This window comes from Camelina sativa, chromosome 11 (genome assembly GCF_000633955.1).
Source record: "Camelina sativa cultivar DH55 chromosome 11, Cs, whole genome shotgun sequence".
NCBI classification, from domain to species: domain Eukaryota; kingdom Viridiplantae; phylum Streptophyta; class Magnoliopsida; order Brassicales; family Brassicaceae; genus Camelina; species Camelina sativa.
This window is the reverse complement of record NC_025695.1, coordinates 2,007,422-2,028,261: the sequence shown is the minus strand read 5'-3', so window position 1 is coordinate 2,028,261 and position 20,840 is coordinate 2,007,422. Positions and strand designations below refer to the sequence as shown.

Genomic DNA, 20,840 nt, shown 5'->3' with positions numbered 1-20,840 from the left:
AGACAAGACGTATTTATAGAGAATATGGGAACTTGACAAAAGAGGAAATTTTTTGGTCCCGGTCTTATGTATGTATGGTTGAATTCATTATTCTTCTGTTCTTTAGATTTACATGTGATTGCTCCTTTAATTTGTCTTAAAAGATGTTGCAATGAATATTTTAAATATGTTTTGGGTCTTTGTTCAGTTCTAGGATAATTAACTTCATTGAAGTTTCACCATTTCCATTTCTTTTTGTATTGGTGATCCACATAATAACACACGACTAATTACTTTCAAGAATTTTCTAAAAAAATTACCAAATAATTTTCGAAACCATGATTTTAGTTTTACTCTAAATGAATAACAGAAATAAAATAGATTAATATGTATAACTTCTAGTTAGTTAAGGTCCTTTTTATGTTTGATAATCCTATCATTTTTTAAGCGATTTTGCCATAATATTAATATAAATATTTTAAAAAGACAGACCACAGCTATAGTAAAACGTTTCACCTAGCAGATTATACTGACGAATATTGGTTTTATTAGGCAAATTCATTGAATACATTTGTTAACGTGGAGGAAGTTTTACTATACCACCACCCCCAAGTGACCAGTCTTGTTTCATAGCTAAGCAAACTACAGTGTTTTTGATGTGCTTGTTTCATAGCTAAGCAAACTACAGTGTTTTTGATGTGCACTTCAATGGAGTAATATTTTAAATGGTAAAGTAAGTAAATAAAAATGATAAGTACACCTTCAGTTAAAGCAGCAGCAGAGAGGGGAAGGTAGTCAAAAAAGAGGCACGTGACTGGAAATGTCACGGTCTTCCAAGGAACTGGTCTCTCTCTCTCTCTCTCTCTCTCTCTCTCTCTCTCCGATCACGATCATCTCGAAACCCTCTTTCTCTTTCCGAATCTCTCAGTCCCCTTCTTTCACACGTCATCGCTTTGCTTCACTAGTTTGACGTGTCCTACTCTCATCTATGCATGAGGAGCCTATTCACTTGATTTGTATGTGTAAAAAGCCTTGAATGTTGATACGATATAATGGCCAATGCATGAGAGATCGTAATCGCCAAGATCGGTGCTTTTAAGGAGTTAAGGAATCAAACTAGCCAATGTTCAAGTTAGAAGTGGAATAAAAAGGAATAAAGGTAAATGTGACCCAAGTGAGATACTTTGCAATGATTTTAAAGCAATTACATATTGTGTTCTTTCTTTAGCTTGATGAGAGAGAGAGAGAGAGAGATTATATATTTCTATTGATTAGTCAAAGAAGCAAACTCCAACTCAAATTTAAATTATATAAAATAAAAAGGGTACAAAGAGAATGAACCCATCAAATGAGTACACTCTGTAGCTCTAAGCTCATCTTGACTTTATCCCTTATCCTCCTCTTTCCCTTCTATCTGTTATTTTTGATTCAAATAACGAAGTTACGTTATTCTCCAATAACATATATATATATATTTTCATCCAGCACCAAGTATATATGGTTTTGCATCAATAATAAATTTAAATTAGATCGACCGAACCAATTTCAGTTAAAGCAAATGATTTAAGTATGGGTTAGGTCAAAATGTGTTACGTTTGTTAAACTATGTTTAATTTATAAGCTTTGAATTAAAAATCAATTAATATTAAATAATTGTAAGTTTTATGTTTGTCATATAAAAATATTTGAGATACATTATCTTATTTACGGTGTACATTTTTCAACATAATTAAGTGTTGTCGAAACACTAATATTCCAGAACAAACATACTGAGGTTAATGTATATCAATAATAAAACACAGTTAAGATATATCAATACAATAATAATCTTGCTGGAGGACGACGTCGTGTGCCGCCAAACACGAATGGACAAAATACGTAAAACAGGAAAGAGTATATATGATGAATATATAAAGATTAAAAGAACACCAAGAAGAGACCCAGAGAGAGAGGGAACAAAGAGAATCGGATCGGTCTTGAGATTGGTTAATTTTTGGTTCAATTGAGATACGACCACCGCTTTCCCAAAATATGCCTCTCTCTCTCTTTCTTCTGCTCTTTGCTTCGTAGAACACGAGATCTAACGATTACCCCAAGACACTAAGTGTTCGACTTTGTAATTTCACATTACAAGTCATGTCTCTTCACTCACGTGACTTCTAATCTTATTCTAGTCTACCCCGCATTTGCATCTATTTATTACTAAGTACGGTACATTTCTTGCTCTATATAAAATCATGGTGCATGGATGGCATGCATGACAAAAACCAATGTGCTATATAACCTGTTTAAACTTTTAATTACCGATTTAGCATAGGTAACGTCAGCTCGTTTTAGCCATACCGCATCTAACAAGTAACAACTTAAAAATAAGAAAGGAAAACAGAAAAATATATATATATATATATATATGAAAAAGAAAAGAACAATTCTAGACCTCAAAAGCAACAAGATCAGTACTCCCTTCGTTGCATTGCAAAGCCCATAGTTACTCCATTCTTCTTCTTTGGTTCTCTCATTCCCCGACGTATCGAACGAGACAGCGTGTTTTACACCCATTCAAGCCCATAACGTAACGAACTATCGCCTTATACAGGCACGGCCCAATTCACGTTTCCCGGTCCATCACGTCAAAACATTTTTTTTAAAGTTAATTTAAATAAAGTATAATTGTTAACTAATAAATTTATATATTCAATGAAAATCAAATTTTTTGAGTTTAAAACATTTTGTCCTAGCTTGTTTTATATTGAAACAACAACAATACCAAGTCCCAATTACACAAAATCTCTTATATAAACTAACTCAGGAAACAGATTTTACAACAAGAGCCAAACTGGTTTCCTCAAGACCATCATTGTCAACCAATAAAGAAAAAATACCACAAAAATATTAACTCCAGCTCTCTATAAACAGACACACAACGAAAAGAGCTTTTTCTTTAACTGCACTTTGGAGTTTTGTAAAAAGAATTAAGATGCTTTAAACCTGTCCTTGTTACAGTAATGATGAGGTCATCGTCTTCTTCCATGTGATGTCTTTGAAACAGCTTTCATACCTTGAGAATCTCTGAAGCAGACAAAGTGAACTAACGTTTTCCCGTTGGGGTAAACAGCAAAGACGCTTGTTCCTATCTTTTTGTTGCACAATGAGCACATGCTATCGCTTGTTACTTGCGCTACTCCTTTCCTATGTTTGTACAGTTCTTCTTTCACCTATTTATTTCACATTTATTTGCTTCGTTACAAATGACATCAAGCCTAAGGGTTTCTTTTTATGCTAGGTGCCAGTAGTTTATAGTAAGCATATGTGGTTTCAGTTGACTTATTCCAAATAAGATTTGATCGAGAAAGATATGTGTTTATGCATGTGATTACTTTGGCTTCCAGAAACACAAACATACCTGTAAGTTTTCACTCTGCCTCAAACTCTTGATGACTGAATAGTTCCTGTGTGCTTCACTTGAGTTTCTTAGAAGGGGTGCAAGAAACGGAAGCAGGTTCTGTAGGGAATTGGATAAAGAATTGGGTAAGCTTGAATAAGATGCTAGTAACTAGTTACGGGACAAGTCAGATTCAAAACATTTTACCTGGAGCTTCGTTTCTCTAGGTAGAAGCTTGAGGGCTTGTGCACCGTTGATCCTTTCCCACCTTTGGCTCAACAGATCAAGAACTTCAGAAATCATAACGGTGGAGTCTCCTTCTTCCATGGGTTCTTCGGCATCAACATCGCTTCTTCCACTGTCAGTGCTGCTACTGAGACCAAATCGCGTATCCTCAGCACCTTCTATTGCAACAATTTTCTTGGATCGACCTCCTTTAACCTTTGAAGACAAAACAGAGTCCATCATCTTCGTGGTGTCTGAACTTTCGAATGATCCTAGAGCTACAATCCGTTTTGCAAAGTCCTTTGCGCTTTTCTTTGGGTTTAGATATATTTGCAGCACTGTGAGGTAGATATTGCTTGACGGTTTTCCAGATGGTAGATAAGTAACGGACTCATATATACGATCACAGTAAGCCAACGCCAGATCAGGTGCATGAAGCTATAAGGGAAAATAAAAACCAATGAGTTAAGCCACAAGAAACACTCCATAGAATCCACGGATATATCTATACAATGATATATCTACAAGACGCATTTGCATATCAAAGTGTTTTTAAAGCCAACATGTAGAAGATTAATTTGTTCAAGGAAATCACTAAATCAGTGATATTTGGTATTGGAGGAATAGCGGCTGCTCAGATACCGGTGAGTGAACATAGATTGATTGGTACCTTATGAACATAGATCGACAAAGCAAGCTCATGTTGATTCATTTTTCCCAATATAACTGCCCGCTCTTCATAGAGAGCATCACGTGGAAGACGCTTCAACAAAGGCTGTGGACTGTACCCAGAGATGCTCTCTAACGCAGACAATAGTTTTTTCCTTTCCGGAGGATGATCCTTCTCATCCCATTGCTGCTGCGCACTTTTTGCAGCATACAAGTCAAGCACCTCCGAAAGATAGATTTGTACCTGTAACGTTATCCAAAATGGTTACTGCCAACAATATGTAACGTAATCTCAATGAAATATGCTTCCCATAAAGTGATATTTCCTCACCATCTCGTTTTGGAGATTTCCAGAAACTGCGGTTTCATTCATTGCCATCATGAGTTCTAAATATCTACCCTGCATACTTGGAGCATGCTGCTTCAGATACGAATTGACAAGGTCAGCCGAGATATTTCCAGACAAAAACAAGTCGATGGTTTGAGTTGGACAGCTATCAAGGACAAGCATAGAGTACTCCAAGACAAGCATAGGATCAGTCCTGCAGAGAGGCTGCAGAGAGAAATTCACCAACAGACAATTAGCATCTCACAGCTGCTTCTTAAAATACTCAAGTTTAAAATGCGAATGTAGACTAAGTTATCTTCAATCGGTTCTATTGTTCTAATATCCCACGTGGTGAACAAATTTTAGTTTTCTATGACCATTTAGAATCTAATGATAGACGAGACCAAAGGTTAGCACCGAGAAAACCTGCCTTGAGATATTCAATGATCAACTCAGGACTAAATATCTGTGTAGCTTCAGTTTGTGACTGGTTTGATTTGGACTCCTCCGACAGCTGATTAAGAAGCTTAAGGGCTTCATGGTGCATCAAATTACTCTTGAACAATTCTAATAGTGCCGGATAACTTTTACTTTTCATGAGAATCTCCTCACAAATTTTAACGTCACAGTAGTTGACACCCTTTAATAACTCTATCGCAGCTCCAGACTGGCCTGTGTGTAGAAGTGCTTGGAGAAGAGCTGTATCAAGGATCGCAGCCATCTCCCTGGCACCTGAGTTGAGCGGGATCGTACCACGTCCCTGCAGAAAAAAGATGTTAAACCCTCAACAAAATTACTATCAAACATCCAAATCAAGGAAAACTGTTTTCAAGGAAGCAGTCATCAATTAGCTATTAGGGAAGATAAATCATATGCACCTTGCTGGACTTCTTAGACTTAGATGAATCATATGCCCCATATGTTTTACCAACAGCATCTGAAATGACCTCTTCTGTTCCTTCGGAAGTGGCCTTCTCGATAATAGCCGGCCTCCTCTTCTGCAAGTACTTTATAAGAGCCATCAAAGTGTTGTGACTCATTTTCTTAGATTCAAGGGCTTCATTGTCCTCAGATTCCAAAAAATACCGCGGAGATGAAGACTCCATATCATCTGAAATACCGGATGAACCTCTTGACAGATATGCTTCATCACCAGAAATGTCCATCTTCTCTGGTTGAGGAATAATAGTTGTTTGAGGAAGAATGATGGATGGATACATGGAAAGTACATGTGTGATATCTACTTGAGATGCAAGGAAGTGTTCCATGGCTTCCTCATAGCTTCCGTTCTCAAAAAGATAATGAGCAAATCTGTATAATGATAATGTGTTGAATATGAACATAAGGATTCCCACAGAACTGCACATTATGATTAATGGGTAACTATTAGAGGTAGAGAAGGGCTTCTAGCTTAAAAAACCTTGTATGAATTGAACTCTCTTTCGCAGCTCGTAGGCTTGACTCCTCAGACGGGAGTAATTTGCATAGAGCTAAGGCTTCCTCAAAGTTTCCCGAAGCTGTTAATTGCACAATCTGCGATGAAACTCAACCTTCTCAAAATATTTCAAAAGCATCTACTAGAGTTAAAGCAAAGTCCCATTACTTTAACACACGGAAAAAAACACACGAGCACTGAAATAGTTGTCCACTGTCCAACCGATATATGAGGTAAAATATAAAAAATTCTCATATATTTTCTTGTAACAAATTCTCATATTCATCCATGAGCAGAGGAAGAAACATTAATATTCTCAGAGCTAAAGTGAATACCTGGGCACCAATAGAGACAGGGAAGAGAACATGTACAGAATTATCCAAACCAACAATCACAGCATTGTTGCTCTTGACGAGGCGACGAATGTTTTGAAGAACAATTGTTTGTATTAAAGGATATGGACTTCGAAGCAAGCGAATCTATCAAAACAAAAGCCAAAAGGCATAAGAGCAAACAATAAGAGAAGCAAACTGGAATATCGCAAGGCAGTCACTCTATATACCTCAACTCGACGAGGCAACAAGGCTATCGCATACGGGTTTTGAATAACAATAGCCGTTGGGGCCTCTGACCAGCAAAGTCTCTCTGTTTGAAGGAGCTTTCCATTTTGATCAACAAAAACTCCAATGTTCTCCTACAAGTACCAAAAGAAACTAATAAAGAAGACACTCCAAAACAATCTGAAATCCACGAAGAGACCAAAGTGACAATACTGGGGCCAAGAAGAATATCACACAAAACAACTAACAGATGTTAAAACAATGTTGCCCACGAAACACATTCAAAAAACTTAATACAGAGTCCGTAAGAAAACCAAGCCAAACACATACCTTGCCCAAAATAAGTTCACCAGAAGGTAGAGATGTCACAAGAGGAGGAGCAACCCTACCAGAAGGAAACACCTCAGAGAGTGTCCCATTGGCAGTGTTAAGTATCACATACTCTTTTTTAATGCCTAAACAAATGTTTTCTCCGGTCCAAGAAATAGACTTGACAGTATCAGGAACTCCATAGTCCCTCACTTCTACAAATCCCCCTCCTCCTGAACAATACCACCAATCAACAGAAACAACACTCTTCATCAAAATCCAACCCAAATGTGGTAAGACTCATGATTCAAAATTGAGTAGACAAAATCTCAAGAGATTTTACCATCGTGCTTGTAAACACAGACCCTCTTTTGCCTAGAGAAACACAAGTACCCACGCCGATCATCCCAAGAATAAGCATTAGCACCTTTAGCTTTAGTAATCACAGCAACAGTCTCCAAATTAGGAAGTCTATGAAACGCGATTGACTCAGAGAGAGACAAAAGCAACTCTCTCGAAGCCAATACCTCCATCGCCACAATCGGTTTCTTAGAGAATCCAGATACGGTCGTCTCGAGCACGTAAGTCTCTTGATGCAGCTCCGACGGATCGGAAGCGGAAGATTCCGGCGGAGAGTAAATGCGGAGAGAACCGTCATAGCATCCGGCGAAGAGCTTAGAGCCATAGGATTCAACAGCATCGATCCTAGCGGGACAATCTTTGAGAAGCTGAAACGAATCATAAGCGTTGTGAACCATTCCGTCGAGCTTTTGAAAATTTCTGGGTTCTTCTTATTCTTCTTCTGGGTTAATCACCAAGGATTCATGGAGTTCAAATCCAATCAGAACAAGACAAATTGGGGGAAAATCTGGAGAATGATGGGTAGGATGAGTAACCCTAAGTCCAATGATTACAAAGAAACGATTTTTATTACGAAAGTTTCATCCTTTTCGATTTCTGAGCTTTGAATTCTTACTTGGAGCAGAGACAAGATATGATTTTTTTACAATCGAACGTGCGTTTGATTTAGGAAATTTTGAAAAGGAAAAAACAAAAAAAAAAAATCGCAAAATAATATAATTTAAATTGATTAGCCAAATGGTCCCGGCGGGGCTCGAACCCGCGACCTTCGGCTCATAAGACCAACGCTCTAACCAACTGAGCTACGGGACCGTTTATGTTTATTAATATCCATAACTATATTTATTTATTATTTATTTATTTCATATAGAGTCAACGACAATGTTGTTGATAGAATTATTTCCATAAACATATTTATTAATATAGATTTGATTATTTCATATCGAGTAGACGAGTAAACGACAATGTCGTTATTTCCATCAGAAATGGAAGTACATAAAACTAGAATGTACTCATGAACACAAAAGAGATTGATATCATATCTTTAATTAATGAACACAAAACTAAGATATTATACATGGTAACATCTCACACGTACATAAGCTTTAATGGCAAGGATGGTCTCTGCTAATTTTAAAACATTATTAAAAAGTTTTTGGCTCACTAATGGAACTTTATTAATCTTCAAGGTAACCAGCACATTCTATTATTGGCTCTTCTTCTATCAATGAGAATAAACCTTTATTCTTCTTGTTTCTCGGTATATAGAATGTGTATATATATATTCAACTGTAAGGTCTCAGCTAGCTGCTGATGCTATAGAAGTCGCCGGCTCAGGAACAACATCGGATGGAGAGAAACCGTTTGGTTTGGGATAGTGCTTCTCTTCTAATCCCCAGTATTTTTCCGTTTTGACATCGTCCTCACACATTTGTCGTGAGAAGTCCTCATGGTTATACTCTAGTGTTGCTTCTCCACCAAATTCTTTTGGGAGGTTCTCTACATCGAAGTGTGATGTCATCAGTTCATCACTTGCTTTGTCTTTTGGGTACACAAATTTCACCTTTTGAGCTGTTCTTGGGTCCAAGAAGTACTTAACAGCCTATCCAAATAGAAGAGTATGTAGTGAAACTTTTTGTAAAGTAAAAAAAGAGATAAAGACAAATTTTGATGAATGTTATTATTTTGTACCCTGTAGACTGCTTGGAAGAGTCTTGGTGGATTGTAGAGAAAAGCGATACCGAGTCTCTCAGGGTAATGATTCTGTAGAATGTAGACGATTTCGCGTGTTGTTTTCATAGGGACATTAGCGGCCATAGACCAACCAGTGAAATCGATGAGCCAAGACATTTGTTCTTGTCCCTTGGGAAGATTTAGGATTGCATTTTCAAGAAGATATACCAAATGCTTTATATTACCTTCTGGTGATGTTGAGTTCTGTTTCATAACATTTATTGAGATTTATATGAGTTAAGAAAATGGTTTAGTTAGATATGTTAAAAAGGCGAAAAATAGGCTTACTAACCTGTAACGCGGGTCTCATTATAAGCACTACTCTACCTTGTCGATCATGAAAACTTGCTCTTGAAACTTTTCCGGTCTCACCTTCATGTGCTACTTGATTCTGGAGAGAAACATTATAAAGATGATTCAAGCGGAAGAAAAAAAAAAAAAAAAAAACAGAATGAAGTATATAATAAACTCAAAGTACCCAACGGATCTCTTGAGGTTTGTATGTTGATCTCCATTTAAGAGTCTCTTCAATCATTTTTTTGGCTTTTTCCACATTCCAGTTACGAGCATCCAAATATCTCCTTAAAGAAGCATCAGAGCAGAAAACTAAACTATGTCCCGAGAGTGGTCCTATCGCGGTTTTCAATTCGCTAACCTGAAATTGTAGAAGTTATTATTATAACTATAATAAGATTTTGGAAGTAATATCATAAAGTGAAAAAGAAAATTCTTAATTGTACGTACCTTGTTATCTTTGTGAGAATCATCCTCGAGTTGGTGAGCATTCCTTCTCTTGAACATGTTTACTTAACAATCTTTAAGGCTTAATAAGATAGCTTCAAAGCCTAGAAAAATATCAAAACAGATCTTGAAAATTTGTAATCAAGTTTTAATTAAGCAAACCAATTCCTAGAGACTATCCAAGAATCGGCTATAAATAGAAATCTGATAAACACAAAAATCTTACATCTAAAACGGGATCAAGAATTCTTCTAATACTAGTATTTTTACCACATAAAGATCTCAAACGAGGAAACGAATTTTCATTATAATCCAACTTTGAATCTTCTTTAACATCTGATAAAATTCTAATAAAACAAGATGACTCGGCGACTAAAAAATCTTCTAGAAAAGCACTACTAAACGACTTGTCAAAAGACATAATAAATAAGGCTTTAAATGACCCTTGCGATTCAAAAAAATTACTACCTTAAAACAAAATAATTCTCCACCATGAAAACTTTTCTAAACATGATCGTGAATCTAAACTATTCAGTAAATAAAATCATGATACAGAAAGAAAGAGAAAAAACAGAACAACAAGAAATTAAAGAAGCTCACGGAATCATATGATCTTCGTCGTCTCAAGAGAGAAGAGAAGAAAGCTAAATCTAAGCGAAAGAAACGTAAAAGAGAATCATCTCACCTGATAATACGGATCTTTCTTTCTTTCTTTCAGTAGATGAAACTGATCACAGAGAGAGAGAGAAAGAGAGAAAGGATCAATGGGAGTTTGGTTGTCACGCGAGTATCATTCCCACTTCAAAAGGAGAGTTAAAAAAAAGCTTTAGAAACGTGAAGACATAATATTATTAACCAATTTATGTGGCATGTAAAAACTTATATTTAAAAAAAAACCTTTAAAGCTGGCCCTATGTTTGTTATTGTGAAAGGCCCATTTGGTTGAAAATATTATAATATTTTCTATTTTAATTGTTTAAAGATCATTAGTTTTTCAATCTTGGCGTTGGACAAAAATAATTCAGATCTGACACGTTTTTTATGACAAGAGGACAAGATCCCCGCATCAAGTAAATCATAATTTGGTGATTTTTCCAAAATCCTAACCTTCTTTCACGTTCAACAAAGTCTTTATCTGTCTTTGTAACTTTATTATACAAATGGTTAAATTATCTGTCTTTATCTATGTTGTGTCACGAACTCACGATCTAGTCATATAGAATACGTAACTATAATTAGAAAATCAATTAACTTCAAAGAAATAAAAATGTAACAATTTTCCAAATGTGCAAACCACTCTTTCAAGGTTTAGGTAGAACAACAAAAAAATAAAGAAGAGAAGTCCAACAAAGACAGCATCAGCTAACATAATTTAAATAATTTAAACGTAAGAAAAAAAAAAATTTAAACGTAACGTTTTACTCGATCTACTGATTTTTAAAATACATTAAAGATTCGGTTTAGAAACACTATCATGTGCATATGATTTGGTTTAATCTTCAAATAAAACGGTATAAGGAGTTGGCATCTCTATGGTTTTGATTAAATCAACAGCATTGACATTGGAAACGATTATTATAAGGCATAACATTATAATAACACCATGTGACGAGTGGCGTTAATCCGACACCAAATCGTTTCTTAAATTAATAGTTTCATTACCTATCATGCCTTCTAGCTACTACGAAGTATATATATATATATATATATATATNTATATATATATATATATATATACTGATCTTCTCTCAAATAGGTATATACTGAGAACAATGTTATTGTATATTAATCTCGTTTTTTTTTTGGGGTACAAGATTGTGTATATTAATCTTTTTCTTTGTTTTGCAGTCAAAATTAAGCATCATTATCAGTTGTTATTACCACATCGTTAGTTTAGTTTACAAAATGTTTAGCCGACCTCGATAACCTTGGAATACAATAATTCAAAAGAAACCAAATCAAACTAGAATTATTATATCAAACGAAAACGCAACTAAACCGAACTACAGATGGTTTTATATGGTTTCATTTAAGAAAAAAAACCAAACCAATGTAACATTTATAACCGGATTGTCCACCTCTATTATACATAAGTCCATTTTAAATAATGAGATCTTCTAGAAGACTAGAACAGATTTATACATATCATTAGAGTATATGAAATCATTTCTTTGCATGTTAAGATAAGTTGACAATTGACAATTGACAATTGACAATTTATACATATCAAGAGTCTGGTCACAATTACATGATTTTTTTTTCTTTTTTTTTTTGTTGATGAATCTTAGTTCAATTGTAGGATGGAATCGCAAATTTATTTGAAATAATATGTTTTCACACCGCAAATTGCGAATGAGTTAGCCTTAAAAGTCCCCAACTATGATAAACAGAATGTTTAAGCATCAATTTTAAATAAATCATATTATTGTCTTTGCCTGCTGCTTTGGGCTACAAGTGAAAAAAGTGAATATTGTGGTCCGGATTGTTATTTGCAAACTTAAATACCATGTCAGGCATTGCTCTAACGGTAATCAATTCCAGTCCACTTCGTGCCGGTTGCTAAAGCAAAGGAGGAGGCCCATCTTCACAATCCCTAATAAAACATAATAAACCTAATTTCACTTCAAAAAATTGTGTTATTATTTGAACAGCAACATGAAATTGTGAAAAAGATGAGAATAGACAGATCTGGGTGGATTCGAACCACCAACCTCTCATAACATGAGAGCTCTACCATTTTGAGCTTACAGATCTATTAACACAAACCTTGCCCAATGGTGTTCCAACCATTTTGAGCTTACAGATCTATTAACACAAACCTTGCCCAATTGGTTTAAAGCCAAATGGGCTTAGCGATAATTTACTCCTTTATTCAACATGGTTCCCTCCACCCATCTTAATCCCCACTTAACCACCATGATAGTAAACCTTATCTACAATAGAACGGTAAAGTCGCACAACATAAGATATAAATCAAAATTTCAAACATGTATAAAGTGGCAATTTAAAATTAATATGTAGATGTAAAACTAGAAACTCGGAAAATAAAGAATCCAATGTCGCGAACTGAAAAAATTTCCATCATAGAATGCAAAGTTTTTGGAGCACACTCTCGTAACACATGAATACAACAATAGGATAAAAGCTTCAAAAACTTAAACCCTATCAACTACAATAAATATATTAACAAGAGCGGTGGGATCATATTATATCCAAACCCCATCATACCATGCCAATATTCATCACAGGTTACTTGTACAAGATACCCTCTATACTCGTATTACTTCTCCGGAAACTTAGTTACTTGAGCCAAAGCTCCAGCGCTCTTGCCAGTGCAACCATGGTCGTAAAAGCCATACAAAACAAGATAAAATATACTTCTATAGAATTCGACACAGTAATTTCACTGTAATACTTCTGTACATAGATTATAAAAATATTATAATATAAGAGAACATCTCTACAATTCTTTAAACAGCGTTTCCGATAATAGCAAATTGCAAATATTTGTTGTAATAATCAAACAGACAATTAAACATTTCCAACAATACTTTGCAAATTAATGATCTCATCTACCAATATGGAAGTATGAAGCAAAATTTAAAGCCAATTCGGGGATGTATGATTACTGATGGAGTCAGATTTGTTCTACTGATGCAGATCTGTTAAATTATGATAGAAAGAAAGAGCATAAAATTTGAATTGAAACTTCGAAAATTAAAAGTACCTTTTCGTTGGAGCATGTTGGATTTAGGTATGGCCAGGCTTGTCTCCAGATCCGCTGGTCTTTAGGATCCGGATAGTTTGAGATAAGTTCTGTGAAACTGAGAAATTTTGGAGGAATCGAGATCAAGGTAGTCAAGAGTAAGAGAGAGAGACGCAAGACACACACACACAAGAGAGGGGAGAACCCGGGCAAAAATAAAAATCCCCCGTGCGAACTCCCCTCACCCCAACACGAAACTATTTTTTTATTTATTAAGGATTTTGTGACCTGCCATGCAAGCGCACCTGTCATGGCAAAGGTCGGATGACAAAGATGTTTAATCAGAACTCAAGCCTCTTTCAAAGTAATATCCCCAAAAGGCTGTATCGTCCCTAATCAAAACATCTCATACATCCATCAACTTAACTCACATCAAATTCACATATCTGAATCTTCTCTCTCCCTTCTTCTTCAATCTCTCCTGTCCACGGATTTGAATTAGCTCGATCTGAAAGAATCGACGATTTCTTATCACCTCATCGATAGATCAGCACCGCGTAATCATAGATCTGACGAACCTCGAGCCCGGTTACATGATACAAGACCAGATCTGGAATCCGAAATTAAACGAACAAATAAAAACCAGATCTAATTCAATCGAATTAAACGAATCAGATCCAATTACGAGAAGCCATAATTACCAGTTTTTCAACCGATCGTCGTCGATCTCGAGCTCTTCGATCCGTCTTCTTGCGATGAATGAACCGGAGAAACTGGTTCTCTTCATATAAGACGCCGATCTGTAGATCGGAAGCGGATTTGTGACGATCTACATCGAGAAGCTTACAAAACGACAACGTCGTAGAGTGATCTAAGAGAAAACGATGAACAAAAGTTGGAAGGAATCAATGAACAAAGCGGATATGAATGATATACTAATATACCGACGCGTTATTATATATATAGAGGGTTAGGGTTAATGGACGGACGAGATTGATTTATTAGATATAAGATGAACGGTTCGAGATTTATCTTGTTGGAGAGATTACGTGTTTTAGGGTTTTATTATTGTGAGGCGGTTGTTTTACACACAAAATAAAATAATAATAAAATAAAAAAATAAAAATAAAAGAAATTACAAGAGACAGCTAATATGCGTTGTTGGTGTTTTACCAATTCATTGCGTCGAACCTAAGCACATTTTCTCATTTTGACAAATGGTATCTTCGTAGCAAGTTCTTTCACGACTCTTCCTTTATTTTTTTGGTCTTTCTTTTACATTTAACTATAATTATATCACATTTTAAGAGAAAATATTGGCCTACCTTCTAGAACAATCTTTCACGGGCCATAACAGGAAATGAGCTGTTACAAACAAAGCCCAATATCAAAGTAACAGCCCAATATCAAAGGCGGCAACTGCTCTGTAAATCCCGGCCAATCACATACAATATTTAGGAAATACTATTTTGAATACAAGCCAAGATGCATACAAGAGTATGTGCGTGCGTTGAATCACCTGCAAGACTAATCTAATAGTTTCTCTAGCAGAAGTCTCCATGAGGATTACTAACATTCTTGTTTCCTGTTTGCGATCCATTACCTCTAATCTCAGCATAACCCGGGGGCAGTTTTGGCGGATGGACAACAGGCAAGTTCATGGAAGTTCCAGGGACACTAGAAGGTCGAAATGACCAATTGATTGTGCTGATACCTGTTGATGGAGATGGATTTGAAGGGAAATGGTTATGTTGTCTTAGATATATAGGCAATGTGTCCTTATCACTTAGCTGCTGCTTATCAGATTGTTGCTTATCATAGTCCATAGCATTAGGTTTTCCTGCTTCGCTTATCATCTCCGCTGGGTTCATGACACTGGCAGTTCCAAACAGCCAAGGCTGTCTGAATTTTGGCTGCTTATCTTCTTTGCCTTTGGGTTGTTGGTAGGTATGATCAAAAGCTTCGATTGGTTTGACAGATGGCTTGTCTCTGTCCGTAAAACTTGGTTCAGGTTGATCCGCGGCTCTAGGAGTTGTTGAGCGGGTTGTGGATATTGTGGTTGTGGGAAATGCTTTCTCTGGTGGGACGGCTGGTGTGTAGTTAGATGGGAGCAGGTCGTCCCAATTTTCTAGCAGTTCCTTGTAGACTTTACGTAGGGTTACCTCAGTTAGTCCGGTTATTTTACAAATCTCTGCTTGTGTCTTTCGTTTGTCTTCAAGCTGACATGCCAAATAGATTGCAGCTGCAGAAATGCTGATCGGGTTTCTACGGGTGCAGAAGCATTTGTTGATCACAACTTCTCCAATATGTGTTGCTAGTTCCTAGGAAGTTTAAAAACAGACAAATACGTTGGGATCAGAATATGCATCAGAGTAGTGTATTTGGAGAGGTCTCATTCGATGATGAAATATCATTAGAAGATATATCAATGTTTTACTGAAGGAGAGAAAAGTCCAGGCATTGATCACCATTCACGTTGAAATTTAGGCCTTTCAAGAAGATGTAAAAGTTTTTAGTGGCATACCTGAGCAGATTTATTTAGTTGAAGGAGGGTACAGAATCTTGGCATATGAACTGATATAGAGTTGCTATTGATGGGTTGACTTAGTTGTAGAGCTTCTCCCAAAATCTTGATGTACTTCCCAATTTCCTTCTGCTGCACATTGGCTGCAATGGAGATTTCCTATAGTGCAAAGCAAGAAAAAGACATAAGAAACAAATTTAGTCAGAATAATTAACTGAAGTGCTGCTAGTATATAAATTTATAAGTAATGGTCCACATTGGATGTTAACAAAGCCAGTCTCTAGATAAGAAACTTCTGTTTTCTATGCTATAGAATATATGGATCTAAAGACTAATTTATGACGGAAATGGTATCACCAAACAACTTGGAAAATTGATAACTGATTGAAAATATAACACACCAACACAGAAGCTAGACTCCTTCCTGCAAACACACAAACTTCAGAAACCTAGCAAACACAGGTTCTAGTTCCTGAATTCAAAAAGTTCGACAGCATTCTATGGCAGCTGTTCAAGACATTTTTACCAGGATCAACCATCTAGTCACAAACTTCATTCAAATCAAAATAATGAGAACGAAATGGACTAACCAGACTGCACAAAGGTAGATACAATTACAGGCAAATGATTCCATCCACAACGAAAAAGGTGTCCCAACTCCTAACTTAACATTTAACATAAAAACTCAAATTCATATCGGTGTCTTCAAAGCAGAGCCATGAGAGTTACAAACAAAAGATTTTTCATCTGAATTAAGAAATTTCCAATGAAGTTTTAGTAGCTGAATATGCAATTAAAACTAGTAATGAAATAGGTTTACTAGGTACCTGAAGAGTTCTAGGCTCCTGGGCTTCCCTAATAGCTTGAACAAGGCAAGCAGTAGCCAAAGCTTCAACGCTTCTGTTCCGCAAACAAGTAGCTGAGCAGCAATCCCTAAACAGTTGAAAAGCATGTTCAGAGATATCAGAATCCAACCCTAAAATCGACGCCACATCGATAATCTGCATATAAGCCCTAAGATTATCCACCACAACCGTCGAAGAATTCGAATTCGTGGAATTCGATGTGGACGAAGCGAGTTCTAGGGTTCGTTCGAGTTCAGCGAGATGACCGGAGAAAGAGAGGGAAGAGCGAGCGAAGATCGGGCTCGGCTCGAGGGACCAGGTAGAGAAGGCGGTGATGAATCCGGTTGGCTCAAACGGATCTTCCTCGTCTTCAGGAGACGGTTGCGCCGCCTTTTGGAGGTCGGAAGTGACTAGGCAGAGAGGAGTGTCTTGGGCTCGGAGATGAAAGAGATGGTGGTTTTGCGTCTGCCGTTCTTCTACTACGCGACCGCATGATGAGCACTCCGTTATCGATTTACCGGAACTTGTGGTGGCACACCGTCCTTGCGCCGATGAACAGTAGGGGCACTTCATTTTTTTTGTTTTCTCTCTTTTTTTTTTCCCTTTTTTTTTTAATTGCTCTTCCGACGTTTGACAAAAAGACGAGAGTTAAAAAAAAATCGCGCTAAATTGTTCTTTTGAGAGACATCAAAATATTGTAATCATTTTATCACTTCAAATATATTTAAAGTAACTGTTAAATGTAGAAAAATACATATATTTTACATTTGCAACAATGAAGATCTTGAGCTTGGCACTAGACACGCTGATTCAGGAGTCCCAATTCGAAGACCTTAGTAGAAGAAATGTGTTGTGTCTTATATAGCTCTATGTAATTATCAATCGATAGAATCATAGAATGTAAATTGATCTCGAAACAAGAAATTTAATATTACAAATTGAACTATCTATTTGGTAGTTCATCTTTTGGCTTCAGCAAGTACAAGATATGATCGGAGGTTTACATGTAAAAACGTGTGATACCAATACCATTATCAGCTACTTGTTGCTGGCTTGTGTAGAATTCTCTTCAAGTTTCTTCCCAAATCCCTTGCAATCTGAGAACAAACCAAACAGAGAACACTCGGGTTAACTCTGTCTTTAAACAATCCAAATATCAAAAAATGAATTCTGAAGTCTATCAAGAAGCTAACTTGAGTAGTGGAAGCTCTACCAAACTTAACCAACCAACTTATATAGAAGGGGTTTGGCAATAAATGCAAGAAACAAAACCGAAAGCTATAGCTATCTAAAATCTCATAACATAATTTTTAAGAAGACATAATCTACTCAACCACATGCTATTATAGTATTATACATCCCTGTATCTCTACAATGTAATAACCTATACTCTTAACACTAGATCTTAAAGAACCAATCTCTAGCAAAAAACTATACCTTCATCATCTTAAAGTACTACTACTATGTGTATCCAAAGTTCATACGGGTCTTTGAATGTTTAGATACAATTGAAAAGAGAAAGAGAGAACCAAAAGAAGGTACTAAAACAAAAGGCAAGATCTACCATCGATTCAACACTGTATAAACTGATTCTAACTCACTAATCCCACAACTCATCAAAGAACACTAAACCATCCAGTTTTTTTTTTTAAATGCGAAGTTAAAATGAAGAAGGATCACCATTGATCTGGAAGGAGGAGGATCAATAGTAATAGACTGAACCGACATCTTGGCGATTTCACCAATAGCAGCCTCTCTAACCCCAGGGACATCACTAGTGAGTTCTTCATAAGCAGCTACAAAAGCCTCTTGCCAAAATCTAGGCAATTTGATCCGACGACTACTCGTATACACATCCCACATATGCTTCACCACTTTCTCCCTCTCTTCCATTTCCTACCACAAATTCCAGCAACCTTCCAAAAATCAGCCTCCAATCAAATTACAAATATACAAACCAAAATCTCAAGAGAGAGTAACCAAACCAGAACGTCGAGGTTATCATAGTTTGGAATCCCGAGATCTTCAGAGAACCGGTTTAGATTCCCGGTGGTTAACCGGAGAGTCACGGTGCCTGTAAACATGGACCAAAAAGCCAAAAGCAAAATCGCACCAAACGCCCAGAACTTGTATCGACCTCTTCCAAACAAGATCGAGTCAGAGTTCTCCTTCTTCGAATTCGCCATAGCTGTTCCCGTCGCCGTACCTGTAGCCGTCGTCGTCGGCAACGCATCGTCCTCCTTCATCTCGATCTCAGCTATAAACTAAACTCAATAACCTTTGCGTAGTAGTGATGCTAACACCAAATCTGAGCTCTCATGAATCGATTTCAGTGTACTCGAAAGTGTCGGCTAAAATTTTGTTAAATCTGAGAGTTCACTCTCTTCACAGTTCACACTAATATAACTGGGCCATTGTTTCCGTAAGTAATTGGCGATTTATTAGCCGTTGATCTAAATTGGTAACGAACTACTTTTCAGTGTGCGTCGATCGTGACCGTTGATTTATAATTTGATAAAAGCCACACAAAAGAACACATTAAAACGCCGTCGTGTAACGAGAATCAAACCGCTAAAGCGCAGTCGTTTCATTGAAAGATAAAAAAAAATATAGAGATTAAACATGCTAAGCTGCGCTGCTGCTTTCGCCGCGTACTTTATCACCGTCTCTTTGGAAAAGCGCTTCGATCTCTTCTAGTGATTTACCTTTCGTCTCCGGTAAGAGGAAGAAGAAGAAATTCCAAGCCACCGCCGCTACTCCGGCGAACATAAAGAATGCTCCTCCGGTGGTTATCGCTTTACTTAACGACAGGAACGACATCGACACGGTGGCGTTCATGATTCTGTTCACCGCAACGCCGAGACTCGCTCCTTGTGCACGAAGTTTCAAAGGGAAAACCTCAGAACTGTAGACCCAAGTTATTGGGCCGAGCCCAATGGAGAAAACCGCCACGAAACTATAAGCTGCGACAATGCTTAGAACCAAAGCCCACGCTAATTTCCCACCAGAATTCTGGGCCATTGTAAGCCCAAATCCTAACGTTGTCAACGCTATGACCATACCTCCAACGCTGGTCAACAATAGCTTCCTCCGACCTACCTTGTCTAACAAGAAAGTCGCTGTGAAAATAAACGTCGTCTTCATGATCCCGACACCGATTGTAACCAGGAAAAGCTTGTCTTTCGCCGTGATTCCTGCTTTCTTGAAGATCTTCGGACCGTATAAAAGCACAGCTTCGATACCGGTCGCGTGCTGGAAGAAATGGATCCCAAGAGCGGTTAAAAGAACTCGTCTCACTGCAGGGGTCGGTCTTAAAATAAGTTCTTTCCACACTCCTTCACCATGAGTCTTCTTGTTCTCCATTTTAACAACATCGTCTTTGCATTTGGGGTCGATTCCCGCAGCAGATTTGATATCTTGAAACCTGATTTCCGCCTCTTCAGTTGAATTCGATACCAATTCCAAGATCTCCCTGCCTTCCTTGAGACGGCCTTGCATAATCAACCACCGTGGAGACTCTGGCATTTTCAAGATCCCGAAAGCTAGCACTAGGGACGGAACCGCGGCTATACCAAGCATAAGTCTCCAACCGATATGCATAGGTAACTTGGAGAAGAAGTAATTCACGAGATAACCGAGTAAGATTCCAATACTGATACAGAGATGAGGAAGAGAAGCTAAGAGTCCTCTATGTGAAGCTGTTGCTATCTCGGCCGAGTAAACCGGAGCAACCATTAGAGCAAAACCAACTCCGAGTCCAGCGGTGCATCTACCGGTAAGGAGAACAGGATAATTCGGACCCCAACCCATCATGATCGAACCCAACATGAATAGTATTGAAGCCAAGACGATTGTGTAACGCCGTCCGATTATATCCGACGTTCTTCCGGCGAGCAATGATCCAAAGAGGGCACAAAGGTTGAGAATCCCGGTGAGAACTTCGATTTGAACATCATTTGTCTTCAAATCTTCTTCTATAAACACCATTGCTCCACTCATCACACCAGTATCTATACATATCCACCCCAAAAAAAAAAAAAAAA

At 37.2% G+C, this 20,840-nt stretch overlaps 4 protein-coding genes, 1 long non-coding RNA gene and 1 other non-coding gene across 9 annotated transcripts in view; all 6 read right to left on the bottom strand.

Annotated features, from left to right (window-relative positions):
- Positions 2,742–7,904, bottom strand: LOC104721111 (vam6/Vps39-like protein). Its single transcript, XM_010439024.2, has 12 exons — positions 7,231–7,904; positions 6,909–7,120; positions 6,581–6,712; positions 6,354–6,497; positions 6,004–6,116; positions 5,462–5,894; positions 5,014–5,343; positions 4,587–4,808; positions 4,257–4,499; positions 3,569–4,024; positions 3,383–3,481; positions 2,742–3,194 (listed from the first exon to the last, which is right to left on the bottom strand). Exons 1-12 carry the CDS (start codon positions 7,643–7,645, stop codon positions 2,994–2,996), a joined length of 3,000 nt encoding a protein of 999 aa, XP_010437326.1. The 5' UTR covers positions 7,646–7,904; the 3' UTR covers positions 2,742–2,993.
- TRNAI-UAU lies at positions 7,987–8,060 on the bottom strand. Its single transcript has one exon. It is a non-coding gene; the product is annotated as a tRNA-Ile (tRNA).
- Positions 8,301–10,562, bottom strand: LOC104721110 (random slug protein 5). 3 transcript variants are annotated; one of them, XM_010439022.2, is made up of 6 exons: positions 10,408–10,562; positions 9,726–9,826; positions 9,460–9,636; positions 9,274–9,372; positions 8,940–9,185; positions 8,301–8,850 (listed from the first exon to the last, which is right to left on the bottom strand). In XM_010439022.2, exons 2-6 carry the CDS (start codon positions 9,780–9,782, stop codon positions 8,548–8,550), a joined length of 882 nt encoding a protein of 293 aa, XP_010437324.1. In that variant the 5' UTR covers positions 9,783–9,826; positions 10,408–10,562; the 3' UTR covers positions 8,301–8,547. The 3 variants fall into 3 exon arrangements, with proteins under 3 accessions (XP_010437324.1, XP_019087117.1, XP_010437325.1); XM_019231572.1 differs by lacking the exon at positions 10,408–10,562 and adding an exon at positions 10,323–10,340; XM_010439023.2 differs by lacking the exon at positions 10,408–10,562 and adding an exon at positions 9,949–10,039.
- LOC104721109 lies at positions 12,768–14,376 on the bottom strand. The gene is made up of 2 exons (XR_756906.1): positions 14,130–14,376; positions 12,768–14,038 (listed from the first exon to the last, which is right to left on the bottom strand). It is a non-coding gene; the product is annotated as an uncharacterized LOC104721109 (long non-coding RNA).
- LOC104721108 (plant-specific TFIIB-related protein 1) lies at positions 14,805–17,546 on the bottom strand. 2 transcript variants are annotated; one of them, XM_010439021.1, is made up of 4 exons: positions 16,780–17,546; positions 15,953–16,111; positions 15,591–15,749; positions 15,296–15,505 (listed from the first exon to the last, which is right to left on the bottom strand). In XM_010439021.1, the coding sequence occupies exons 1-4, from the start codon at positions 17,368–17,370 to the stop codon at positions 15,296–15,298; spliced, it is 1,119 nt and encodes a 372-aa protein (XP_010437323.1). In that variant the 5' UTR covers positions 17,371–17,546. The 2 variants fall into 2 exon arrangements, with proteins under 2 accessions (XP_010437322.1, XP_010437323.1); XM_010439020.2 differs by having other exon boundaries at positions 14,805–15,749; positions 16,780–17,490.
- LOC104727545 (probable polyol transporter 6) overlaps positions 17,666–20,840 on the bottom strand; it is a 4,021-nt gene continuing 846 nt past the window's right edge. The window contains exons 2-6 of the mRNA XM_019231733.1: positions 19,424–20,807; positions 19,136–19,148; positions 18,783–19,061; positions 18,478–18,693; positions 17,666–17,894 (exon numbers count right to left, since the gene is read on the bottom strand). Of these exons, the coding sequence (XP_019087278.1) occupies positions 17,832–17,894; positions 18,478–18,693; positions 18,783–19,061; positions 19,136–19,148; positions 19,424–20,807 (1,955 nt within the window). The 3' untranslated portion in view covers positions 17,666–17,831. The remainder of the gene's footprint in view (positions 17,895–18,477; positions 18,694–18,782; positions 19,062–19,135; positions 19,149–19,423; positions 20,808–20,840) is intronic.

Excerpts from the sequence above, each read along its gene's own strand:
- LOC104721110 (XM_010439022.2), bottom strand. The coding sequence starts at position 9,782 with ATGTTCAAGAGAAGGAATGCTCACCAACTCGAGGATGATTCTCACAAA. Across the intron at positions 9,373-9,459 it reads AACCTCAAGAGATCCGTTGG|AATCAAGTAGCACATGAAGG; the intron begins GTACTTTGAGTT and ends GTTTCTCTCCAG. Across the intron at positions 9,186-9,273 it reads TAATGAGACCCGCGTTACAG|AACTCAACATCACCAGAAGG; the intron begins GTTAGTAAGCCT and ends GTTATGAAACAG.
- LOC104721108 (XM_010439020.2), bottom strand. The coding sequence starts at position 17,370 with ATGAAGTGCCCCTACTGTTCATCGGCGCAAGGACGGTGTGCCACCACA. Across the intron at positions 16,112-16,779 it reads AGGAGCCTAGAACTCTTCAG|GAAATCTCCATTGCAGCCAA; the intron begins GTACCTAGTAAA and ends TTTGCACTATAG. Across the intron at positions 15,750-15,952 it reads AACTAAATAAATCTGCTCAG|GAACTAGCAACACATATTGG; the intron begins GTATGCCACTAA and ends TAAACTTCCTAG.
- LOC104721111 (XM_010439024.2), bottom strand. The coding sequence starts at position 7,645 with ATGGTTCACAACGCTTATGATTCGTTTCAGCTTCTCAAAGATTGTCCC. Across the intron at positions 7,121-7,230 it reads CTGTGTTTACAAGCACGATG|GAGGAGGGGGATTTGTAGAA; the intron begins GTAAAATCTCTT and ends GGTATTGTTCAG. Across the intron at positions 6,498-6,580 it reads TGTTGCCTCGTCGAGTTGAG|ATTCGCTTGCTTCGAAGTCC; the intron begins GTATATAGAGTG and ends TTGTTTTGATAG.